At 39.7% G+C, this 12,874-nt stretch overlaps 1 protein-coding gene across 2 annotated transcripts in view; it reads right to left on the bottom strand.

The window, feature by feature from the left end:
- Positions 1-12,874, bottom strand: part of ITPR2 (inositol 1,4,5-trisphosphate receptor type 2) — a 593,100-nt gene that overhangs the window by 126,820 nt on the left and 453,406 nt on the right. For both annotated transcript variants that reach the window (XM_070788589.1, XM_070788588.1), the window contains exon 46: positions 2,664-2,771. In XM_070788589.1, coding sequence (XP_070644690.1) covers positions 2,664-2,771 — 108 coding nt within the window. The remainder of the gene's footprint in view (positions 1-2,663; positions 2,772-12,874) is intronic.

The raw sequence follows: 12,874 nt of genomic DNA, 5'->3' as shown, positions 1-12,874 counted from the left end.
AAAAATAACTTTCTAATTATTAGCTATTCCAAATCAGATGTTTCCTCCTGAAGTAGTGAGATGGCTATCACAGGAAGAATTTAAAGCAGAAACAGGATCGTTGCAAAGCAATTCATCCTTGGACTGGTGAACAGATTAGGTAACCTGTAAGGTCCTTCCTATTTCCCAGGGTCTTTGAGCCTATAACATATAGACAAACTATTATTTGCAACAATATTCATTATTCTGAGGCTATGCTTCAAAACCAGTGTTCAGTATTGGAAACAAAGGGGTGATTAAGAGCAGCCCCTGCCTCAAGTAGGGGGCCAGTGACCCAGAAGAAGTTAACAGTATTCCAACATACCTTAAAAGAACAGAATGATCAAAATGCCTGTGGGAGTATAGTGGGATAAAATAAATGAATGCGGAGGTGATATAAGCTGGTCTTTGAATGAGCATGAGGTTGGTCAACATGAAGAATTTAGATCATCAGTCCAGATTATTCCTTTGAACCCTTAATTTCTATATCCAGCTTCATGCATTCCTCAAGTCACTTCAAATTCAATTTATCCAAGAATCAACAAATGACCTTCCAGAACATTTTAACTGCCAAAGTTAGGATCCTTGTGCATAACACCAATTTCTGTCCATTTGTTCAAAGCAGAAGCCCAGGGGGCATCCTTTTCCCCAGTGTTTCCCTCACCTTACATGCAGAATCCAACATCAAGCATCAAGCCCTGTGTATATGTATATGTGTGTGATATAACATGCTGCTAAGTCACTTCAGTAGGGTCCGACTCTGTGTGACCCCATAGACGGCAGCCCACCAGGCTTCTCCGTCCCTGGGATTCTCCAGGCAAGAACACTGGAGTGGGTTGCCATTTCCTTCTCCAATGCATGAAAGTGAAAAGTGAAAGTGAAGTCGCTCAGTCGTGTCTGACTCTTAGCAACCCCACGGACTGCAGCCTACCAGGCTCCTCCGCCCATGGGATTTTCCAGGCAAGAGTACTGGAATGGGGTGTCATTGCCTTTTCCAGTGATATAACATACAGTGTCTCTATTTCCTCCAATCTGTCATCTTCAATACCACTGTCTCTCTCTTTTCTATCTTCCTATCTCATCTACTTGCTTTCCTGGCTTCATTCCCTTTTCCGGTCCTTTCTCCAAATAGCAATTTGAATAATCTTTGAAAAGAATCATTCCCTTTCCTATGTTCTTTCTCTCTCCCTTCGTTCAATTCCACCTGGAATTCCATGCCCAAATTTTAGTAGAAACAAATCTCTACTCAATCCTTTAATATATATTTTATGACAACCTTCTTTGTGAAATCTACCCTGAAATACCCCAGGCATAGTTAACTACTGTATTCTCTAAATATCCTTGGCCTTTGTTTATACAATTACTACACAGAATTATATTCTCTATGTGTAGGTAACTGGTAGAGAGTAAAGGCTCAGTAAACATTTACAGAATGTATGTATTCACAGCTAAATCTCTCCTCACCACTGAGAACCCACAGAAGTCCAACTCCAACCGCAGTCCCCAGTTCTCACAGAGAGGTATTAATTCAATCCCTGCCTCTGGCCCACCTGCTATTCCATCTATTCCTGATATTCTCTTCTAATTACTAACCTTGTTCTTTGGCCTCTGGGACCTTCCATAGAACCTTGGGGGTTTGATGATCTATTTGTATCAATTTCTCTGGCTTCCTAACTTTGCCAGCTTCTCAGCCCCTAAGCACCTGAGATAGTGAGCAATGTTCTTGCTGTGGGTGCAAAAACCCCAGCTCGTGGGCTGCACTAGGTCAAGTCTCCCACCAAAGCTATTAATGTTCATAAATGTGAGCAATGTAACACAAGGTAATAATGATCGTTACTGCAAAGGTTTGGCAACAGTAAACAAGAAGGTACAGAGATTATGTACCCTGAGAGTTAACAGCAGTAATGCCATTGTGCACTCTGCTAAAAACTAAAAAATATCTGCTGAAATGGATGAATGCATGAATGTAAATTACCTTGACAGGCGTCAACTATTCTATTCACTTCTGCCTGATCATCTCTGCCAACCAGTGTCAAAATGATACCATAGCTAGGAAATGACAGCCAGATGGGTCTCACAACACATAATGATTAAGGCCATGTTGATCCACACCTCCTGAACTGCCACCAGCCCTTAAATAGGGCTCATTTATGGGGGTGGGGCTCAACTGCTGCAGACTGAAATGGAAACTGTTAAACCATTTCAAGTCCATGCTATCAATATGAAAACGTTACTAGTGCCTTCCATCTTCCCCACCCTTCCGTACACTTTCTTACACAGAGAGCTCTTCTTTAATAAGCCTTCCACAGTTTTTTTAAAAGATAAAATTTCTTGAATGATAGAATCTACTATAATAATCCTGTCTCTAAAATATCTTCCAGAACCAAAAGAAAACAAAAACAACTTTATTAATTACAAAGGAGAATTTGCATATAGTTCTGGTCAAAAAAGAAAGACAATTTTGAAAGATGTGCACATTGATTTCTTATAGACCACCCCTCACATCTCCTCTTTTGGTATATATGTTGACACTTTGACAGTTTACATCACCCAATTCTACGTCATTGTTCTAGGAAACAATTATGAAAATGGTCTGAAAGAGAAAGTAAACATATCTTTTCACGGTTGGACCCACTGATGGTTACCTCGATCTGTGCAGTATGGTTGGCATAATACTTCAAGGCTTCATCGCCATCATCTGGATCGGATCCTGGTTTGAGCATCTGCTGTAAAAGTTTGTTGTGGCGGGCCAACTAAAGGGAAAAGTGAGAAAAATGTTTTAGTTCTTTTTTCCCTCCTTTACTGAGGACAGGCTTTGAAAATACTTTATCCACTTTAATACAGAGCTTCACAGTTCTGGGACTAATGGCAATTAATTCCATTTCAGGAAAGCATGTCTATCTGAAAGGTATAAACAATGACATCACTATAGCAATCTTGCATTGTTATTTGGTGATATAGGTTCTTAGCAAGGGCTTCCCATGTGGCACAGTGGTAAAGAATCCACCTGCAAATGCAGGAGACACAGGTTTCATCCCTGGGTGGGAAAACCTCCTGGAGTAGGAAATGACAACCCACTCCAGTGTTCTTGCCTGGAAAATTCCATGGACAGAGGAGCCTGGTGGGCTATAATCCATGGGGCTGCAAGGAGTCAGACACAACTGAGAATGCATGCATGCGTGCATGTTTTTAGCAGATGACCATGTCTTGCCCAGAGTAGGTATTCAGTTACTATTGCTGATTAAATATATATCTTCAATAAATGTACAATTGTGCCAAGAAGAAGAAAAGCCCACAGTGATATATAATTGATATTCCTTATAATAAATTTAGACTACATGTACACATAAAATAACTTGATGAATACTGTGATAGTTCAATGGGTAGTGGTACCAATATAAATGGCAGCTTCTTATATGCACATAAATAGGTATTTATATTTCCTATAGCATCTAATCAAAGCTCTACAATTAGCGGTTTGTACTAAAATCCTATGCTTCTGCATAGTCAGATGTCAAAATTGCTGTTTTATGAGTACAGAGCTCAGTTTTATTAAAATTGAAACCGAACATTTAGAACACAAAAATTTCATTACAAATTATCTTAAATGGTTGTCAATAGAACTAATGTTTTTCTCTCATTTGAATGTCTATGGCATTTGTTAGCCAGTTCTCTCACTTTGTAGATAACTAATACACATTGCCTTCAGATAGCTCTTTTATGGTTGTCTTGAACAATCTCTAAAAACCTCATAATGTCTTTAACCTTTCAGATTTTCTATTAAGCCCTAAGTTGCCTGAGGGCTTCTGGTAACAAAAACTCTGACATATAATTATTTTATTCCTAGCACCATTCCTATCTCTTACTCTGTGCCAGACACTATCCTAAACATTTAGGTACATGAATGCAAGTGAACCTAGTAAGAAATCCTGGGGTAAGCACTATTATCCCCATTTTACAGACAGGAAAACTGAGGTACCGAATATTTAAGGAACTTGTCTATGAGAACATAGCTTTCGAGCTAATGATAGATCCAGTATTGAACTCAAGCAGGATGGTTCCAGAATCAATACTCTCATCAACATGAAAGAGCAATAGATAAGTGTTTGTATTATTCATTAAATGCTATTATAAATTATGGGTATGAAGAATAGAAATAAATTTTAAACAGTAATCCTGAATCTATGAAACTAAATAAATATCATCCTTGTTAGTGATAATTCGGTAAGTTATACATTCATTCTATTGATGCTGCTCCTCATTTTTATTAAACTATTATTTTAGAATTGGCTTTCAGGGACATTTATAAATCACTCAAGAAAGCCATTCCTGTTTTATATTTATATTTAATTTTTGACTGAAATGTGAATTATACAGATTTTATTACAAACCATAGTCATAAAACTTGTTGTGACTTGCAGGTGTTTCTAAAACTCTAAATGAGTTTCAAAAGATAAAATTATGGTAATCATTTAGGCACATTAGCATATGTTCTAGGAAATGGCCAGTTCTTGAAGGCATGAACCGGCATGATTTGTTTATCGATTGGATCTGAGGTATTCGAGAAAGAGAGGAGTTAAGGATGACTCCAAAATTATTGACCTGAGCAAGTGAAAGTCTAGAAATGCCCTTTACTAAGGAAAAATGCAGGAGGAGCATAATTTAGGGGGTCAGTATCTCTACTTTGGTTTTGGACACAGAAAGCTTCAGATATCATTCAAAAGGAAAGACTGAGCAGGCTCTTGATGTTTGTCAGGAATTCTAGGCAGGGGTTGGGGATGGAGCTATATGGTAGGCATTTTATATGGCTGATATTTAAAACTATGACCCTTAAAGAGACCAGCTGCCATAAGCTTAGCCAGAGAAAGGAGACCTAAGGAACTCTGATAGAGGTTAGAAAGATGAGAGGCACCAACAAAGGAGACTGGGAAAGTTGGGCCAGTGAAGTAGGAACAAAGCCAGTGAAGTTGGGTCTCCTGGCAGCCAAAGGAAGAAAGAACTTCAAAAACAGAGGGCATGATCATCTGCATCACATCAGATGAGGACGGGGGAATTGGTCACTGGGGTTACCAACTTGGAAGTCGTGGTAACCTACAGAGTGGCAGTTCAGGCAGAAGTGCACACCAATGTCTAGTCGTCATGAGTTTAGATGAGAATGAGAGGAGAGGAAGTACAAACGATGAGTGTAGGCAGATCTTGAAGACTGCAGCTGTTAGGGGAGCCAAGAAATAGGGTGGTAGCTAGAGAAAGGGAATTACCATGAGAGTTGCCATTAATGAGACTGTGGTTTTGCTGGGTTAACAACATGCGCAAAAAAAAAAAAAAGAGAGAGAGAGACAGAGAGAGGTGGAATTTAAGAGTCTGTGCAATGAATGTATATAGGATCATGGAATCTCAGCTGAATAAGGAAGGAAATGAAGCCAGGAGGAATGATGAAAAAGTGACAGGATCAACAAATTGTAGCTTCCAATGTGGTTTTTAAAATGTGTTGGGAGTTTGGTGTGAGGTAGGATCTCACCAGAGTGAGATCCTTGAATGGAGCTGACTGACAGAGAGCAGGGAGCAGGGATCAGCCAGGACCAGGTCTCAGGAGTGTCTGCCATCTAATCTCTATCTCCTACCTCTCGCACCTCCACACCACCCTGGTCCCAGGCTCCATCTCCTCTCGCCTGGAATTCTACAACAGCCCCGTAACTGTCTCCTGGCTCCACCTTTGTCTTCTAGATAACAACTTAATCCAAGGCCAGAGTCCTTTCGATCAGATCATGCCTCTTTCCTGTCCCAAATCCTCTGATGGCTGTGGTCTCATCTAGAGTCAGAGCCCAGTCCTCACTGAGGCCACGAAGGACAACAGAACGTGGCCCTGCTCCCTCTGTGGACTCCTCTCTGCCACCCTCCCCACAGCACCAGCCACACTGGGCTCCGGTCTGTCCCTTCAACCTGAGAAGTGTGTTCCCATCGCAGGGTTTTGGCAGGTGTGGTTCCCTTTGCCTCTTCCTCTGGATTCCGACATGGCTTGCTCCCTTACCTACGTCAGGACTCCTTTCAAATACTATCTTATCAATAACTATTCTTTCAGAGAACAATTTATTCACCTCCCTCAACACATCTAACCCCATTTTCTGCTTTGTTTTTCTCCATAGCACATACTATGACGTACCCTATTTTATCACTGATCTATTAGCTATCTCCCCGCAAAGAATGTAAGCACATGCTCTCAGAGGAAATGGTTTTTCATCTGTTTTGTTCATGGCTGGAGTTTCAAGGCTTAGAACAGTGTCTTGTACATAGTATATGCTCAGTACATACATTTTAAAAATCAACTGAATGTCAGTCTTTAAATCTTAAATTATGGATAGCTTCCCAAGGTGAGACATTAACATGAATGATTTCTTTTCAATTTATTAAAATGCTTCACTTTTTTTTCTTCTCTGGTTTTTCTATTTTTAAATTGCCATAGAGTTAATTTACAATGTTATGTTACTTTCAAGTGTATAGGAAAGTGATTCAATTATGTGTATACATATAAATGTATATTCTTTTATAGAGTCTTTTCCATTATAGGTTATTACAAGATACTGAGTTATTTTGACCTGTGCTATGCAGTAAGTTCTTGTTTTTTTTTTTTAATCCATTTTATATATAGTACTGTGCAGCTCTTAATTCCCAATTCCTCATTTGTCTTTCCCCCTAACCCTTGCTATCCCCTTTGATAACCATAAATTTATTTTCTCTGTCTGAAAGTCTATTTCTTTTTTGTAAATAAGCTCATTTGTAAAAGAAATAAAAAGCTTTTACGTCTTTATAGTCACTTTATAGTGTCAAAACTGCTACAATTATTTTAAGAAACCACTAATGCTATTTTATATGATATAATCAATAGTACAAATCTATACAAATAATTTTTATTTCATCCAGAAATAAACAGAAACGTGGTAGGGCCGCTCTCTCCTTCAGTCTTAACGAAATGCTTTGTTTCATTTGTCTTGTTTGGTTGCAGATAAGGGGCTCCCTAAAAGGCACATTAGAGGCTTCCCTGATGGTCTAGTGGTTAAGACACCAGCGCTTCCAATGCAGGGAGCCTAGGTTTGATCCCTGGTCAGGGAACCAGACGTTGCATGTCGCAACTAAGAGTTTGCAAGCTGCAGCTAAAGATCCTGCATGCCTGAGTGCAGACTGAAAATCCCACGTGCTGCAACTAGGACCCAGCGCAGTCAAATAAATAAGAACATTAAAAAGACACTTTAAGAAAATGCTTAGGCCTCCTTTCACATGTTCAAACATTTATTTTATCTTCATTCATGATATGTAAGTAATCTATATAACTCCTGGGAAATTTGAAATTTATATATATATTTAAAAGACTGATTTAGTTACATTTATGGCTGAGCCGGGTCTTTGTTGCCGCATGGGCTTTTCTCTAGTTGTAGCCAGCAGGTGCTACTCTAGTTGCAGTGCGTGGGCTTCTCACTGCAGTGGTTTCTCTTGCAGAGCACGGGCTCTAGGGCGCTTGGGCTTCAGCGTTCAGGGCCGCAGCATGTGGGCTCAGTAGCTGTGGCCTAACAGCTTAGTTGCTTCATGGGCTTAGCTGCTCCATGGCATGTGGGATCCTCTTTGACTAGGGACTGAACCTGTGTCTCTAGCATTGGCAGGCAGATTCTTTAACACTGAGCCTACCAGGGAAGCCCTGAAATATAGAATTCTTTAAAATAAAAACAAATTAGAAGTAATTGCCATTGTTTAAAACCTGGACATCTTTTACATTCTTTATAACTGATGGCCTTTCCTGACTAAAGTCACCTAGTTTCTTCTTCACTGTTCTGTGTTCAGATATTGCCCTTTACATTTCTAGAGAGTATAATTTTCCATATTGCCTCTTAGTAACTATTATTTTTCTTCAATGGGCTGCAAACAACCTTGAGAAAAAGTGCTTGGGCTTATTCACTTCTACATTCTCAGAGCCAAAAGCAGAACTTGGTACACCAAATAGACAAAAATAAATATCTGTTGGATAAATAAAGAAATGGGTTAATAAGTGACAGTCATTATGCATTTAAATGAGCAAAGACACGTATAAGTTTCAGTAAATTGTCTCAGTTTTCTCCTCAATAAATGAGAAAGGCCGAAGACAAAGAAATATGATTAGATATTAGATGACAGAATTCCCAGCATTGGTAGAAATAAAATATTTTAATATTTTTTCTTATCTCATAGCTGTTCACATACTTCTATTTCTTCTGCTAGATTGTAAACTATTTGAGGAAGAAGGAACTGGGTACTCAAAAACTGTTGAACTGAATCCTTTATGAAGCAAGGATAGCATTCCTATCACATAGGCAAAATACAAAAAAGCAGACTCTCTCAGTGATTCTGAAATGTGTGAAAATGTGTCAGTTTAGAGCTCTCTTGGTCCAAATTTATAGTTTACTAAAAGCACAGTACAAATTCTCAGAGACCAATGAACACACACCTAATTTTTTAAAATAAAGATTTAGTCCCCTATTTATGCAATTCTATCAAAAATATTCTGCAGAATGGCCACACTGACAACCAGAGACATCAGGGTTTCCTCAGAAATGGGCTCTTACTCCAGCCACATCTTGTCCACTCTACCAGCCATGTACCTTTTCCTATGATGCAAATAAAGAAAAATGACCCCAGCATCCGAAGATGCAATGGCATCATTTAGTATAATGTGCTCTGGAAACCAAAGGTGCAAACACTCACTAAGTTTCTGGACAAGTATGGTATGTCTGTCAAGAGTCATCACAGTAAGAAATATAATTTAAATCCTAATGAAAAACTGAAAACAGCTAATTTAAATAATCAAGGACAGCCGTCTTACAATATCCAACTTGACTTGCCAGAGACCCTCACCACAGCACTCAAAATCATATGATGTCACGACACACCACAGTCTGGAAAACCAGCCAACAATCAATAGTAGTAATCATGAGAAGCTGAACATGGGCAACAACACTGAATGCTAAAAGGGATAACGTCATAGGTGGGAAACCTCTGAGAACAGAAAAACTTGTAATCCACAGCAATAAATGTGAGACAAAATAGTAGCAATTGTTTTATATATGATATGGACATGGGATTTACACTTGTCATATCTGCTTAGTAAGTGATGGCCAAATAATTTTACCAATAAACAACTCCTATTAGCTCATTAACACAAACAGAAAAATTAGTCCTGAGATAATCTGTTGTCTATAACAATAATAAAGCTTTAAAACAAATTGCAATGCAATCATGGGGAGATATATTAGTGAGGAAAGGATCAAAAGCTTTGGTGGATAGTTACCCTTATAAAAGGACTTCCCAGTGGCTCACAGTAAAGAATTTGCCTGCAGTGCAGGAGACCTGAGTTTGATCCCTGGGTCGGGAAGATACCCTGGAGGAGGGCATGGCAACCCACTCCTGTACTGTTGCCTAGAGAATCCCATGGATAGAGAGAGAGGCCTGGCAGGCTGCGGTCCATAGTGTTGCAGAGAGTTGGACATGACTGCAGCAACTAAGCAGCAGCAGCAGCCTTATAAAAAAATCAGATCCCTCATAGCAAAAGACTTCCAAGAAGAGCTAGGGTTCTTTCACTATATGTGGAAAAGAAAAAATGAAAGTCATGTACCTTATTTAGTTAAATACATATGCAACACTGAATGGAATTTAAAATATGTATATGTATGTACACATACTTTAAATACAAACCTTATACATAAACCTACAGTAGGGTCTTTGACTAACACTGGGCAGTTTTAAAGTCCAAGATTGGGAAATAAAGATGATGGACCTGGGCTTTTCACTTTTAGCAGCAACTCTTGGGGAAACAGTGAAACAGTGTCAGACTTTATTTTTGGGCTCCAAAATCACTGCAGATGGTGATTGCAGCCATGAAATTAAAAGACGCTTACTCCTTGGAAGGAAAGTTATGACCAACCTAGATAGTATATTGAAAAGCAGAGATATTACTTTGCCAACAAAGGTCCGTCTAGTCAAGGCTATGGTTTTTCCTGTGGTCATGTATGGATGTGAGAGTTGGACTGTGAAGAAAGCTAAGGGCAGAAGAATTGATGCTTTTGAAATGTGGTGTTGGAGAAGACTCTTAAGAGTCCCTTGGACTGCAAGGAGATCCAACCAGTCCATTCTGAAGGAGATCAGCCCTGGGTGTTCACCAGAAGGACTGATGCTGAAGCTGAAACTCCAATACTTTGGCCACCTCATGCGAAGAGCTGACTCATTGGAAAAGACCCTGATGCTGGGAGGGATTGGGGGCAGGAAGAGAAGGGGATAACAGAAGGTGAGATGGTTGGATGGCATCACCGACTCAATGGACATGAGTTTGAGTGAACTCCGGGAGTTGGTGATGGACAGGGAGGCCTGGCGTGCTGTGATTCATAGAGTCGCAGAGTCGGACATGACTGATCGACTGAACTGACCTGAACTTGTTAAACCATTTCACATTTGCATTCTTATCATTAGGATTTTAGTGTTCATTTTAGTTTGGAGCCAAGTAAGGATGAGGTAAAAAAAAAAAAAAAAAAAAATCAAGCAATTGCATTTGAATGTTATTCAACAATAATTATTCTTTGGCACCTCTCATCTGTGAACTTTTTCATGTAGTCTCCATTTTTATTAATTGGTAAAACTGACACAGCTATCCAAAAATCACAAAGTGAGCTGAAGCCTGAAGTCAGAATAATTACCTTATCTGCTCAGGTTTGGTACACTGCTTTTATACCAAATACTCTTCTTATTTGAGCTAGAAATCAGCAGAAGACGGTATAAACTAAAGTTTTACCTATTGTAACATGCTTAAAATATACAAGGCCTATATTTTCAAATTATCTGTTTTTCTCTGATTTTGTGATTCTACTATATGCAAAGCACAGAACTAGTATGGGATTACAGAGATAAGTGAGATACTTTATTCTTTTAAACAACTTACTTTTTAGTTGGAGGAATTAAAATGATTACAGGAATGTAATTCAAAGAGGGAACACAAGGGCAGAAATACAAGGAGTCACATTTGGGTGGTGATCCTAGGAAAGGAATCACACATGAAATGCATCTGATAAAGGTTTTTAAAGAATAGAGAAAATGAAGAAGGGGATGGAGAGGATGGCACAAAGAAGTTATTCTGTGTAGAGAGGGATCCACATGAACAAAGTCACAAAGAATGGGTAGCAGGAGACAAGACTAGAATTTGGAGCCAGACTAAATGCCCACATGAGGAGTGTGAATAGAGAATATGGCTGTGCTGCTGCTCCTGCTGCTGCTAAGTCGCTTCAGTCATGTCCGACTCTGTGCGACCCCACAGATGGCAGCCCACCATGCTCCTCCGTCCCTGGGATTCTCCAGGCAAGAATACTGGAGTGGGTTGCCATTTCCCTCTCCAATGCATGAAAGTGAAAAGTGAAAGTGAAGTCAGTCAGTCGTGTCCGACTCTTAGCGACCCCATGGACTGCAGCCTACCAGGCTCCTCCATCCATGGGATTTTCCAGGCAAGAGTACTGGAGCGGGGTGCCATTGCCTTCTCCAGAATATGGCTGTAGATTGAATTATATCCACCAAAATGATACATTCAAGTTCTAACCCCCAGGACCTGTGAAATTGACCTATTTGGAAATACAGCAAGTTCTGTTCAATTTCCAGAGCATGTCCAATTATTCATAAGCCCAACAAAGTTAGCCTAGGTACCCAACTAACACAATCAGCTATATAGTGCAATACTATAGTAGGTTTATAATATTTTTCACACAAATAATACATAAAAAACAAATACACAAAAATAAAGAAAACATTTCAAATTTCACAGTACAGTACAGTAGTATCAGCTACATCACTGATGCTTTTATGCTTGCTCCTGGACATCTCAGGCTTGAAATAAAGACACTGCACTACTGTGCTACAGTACCATACAGTAAAGTACACACATCCCCTACACACACTTGTAGGGGATACATGCACTTGACAATGTACGCCAGACACATGAATCATTAAGAATTTACGTGACTGGACATGCGAATGCATATTTGCATCTTTGAAAGTTCACAACTTGAAGGTCTGTATGTAGTGGACTTACTGTAAGATCTTTGCAGACATAATGATATTAAGATAAGTCATACCAGATATTGGTGGGCCCTAATCCACTGACTAGTGGCCTTATAAGAAGAAGGAAATTTGGACAAAAACACACACACGCACACACACACACACACACACACACAGAATGCCATCTGATGATACGAGAGATGGGAGTGAGACAAGCCAAGGAATACCAAGGACTGCCAACAACCACCAGAAACTAATAACAGCAGGAGGGCAGGATCTTTCGCTAGAACCCAGAGAAAGAGCCTGGCCCTGCCAGCACTTTGATTTAGGACCTCCAGCCCCCGGAACTGTGAGATAGTAAAAACCTGCTGTTTTAAGCCATCAAGTTTGTGGTAACTTATTACCACAGCCCGAGGAAGCTGTCTTAGTCTGTTCAGGCTACTATAACAAAAATATCATAGACTGGTGGCTTACAAACAGAAACTGATTTCTTACATTCCTGGCTGCTGGGAAGTCTAAGGACAAGGACCAGCAGGTTCAATGTCTAAGGAGAGCTCACTTTCTCATAGTCAGATGTCTTCTCATTATAACTCTACTGGTAGGGCAAAAGATCTCTCTCAGGCCTCTTTTCTATATAAGGGCACTAATCCCATTCATAAGGGCTCCACCATCATGACCTAATTACCTCCCAAAGGTCCTGCCTCCTTAATACCATCACATTAGGCATTGAAAGTAGTTGCTCAGTTGATTCTTTGCAATCCTATGGACTGTAGCCTGCCAGGCACCTCTCCATGAGCTT

Source organism: Bos indicus, chromosome 5 (assembly GCF_029378745.1).
Source record: "Bos indicus isolate NIAB-ARS_2022 breed Sahiwal x Tharparkar chromosome 5, NIAB-ARS_B.indTharparkar_mat_pri_1.0, whole genome shotgun sequence".
Taxonomy (NCBI): Eukaryota; Metazoa; Chordata; class Mammalia; order Artiodactyla; family Bovidae; genus Bos; species Bos indicus.
This window is presented reverse-complemented; position numbering and strand designations above follow the sequence as displayed.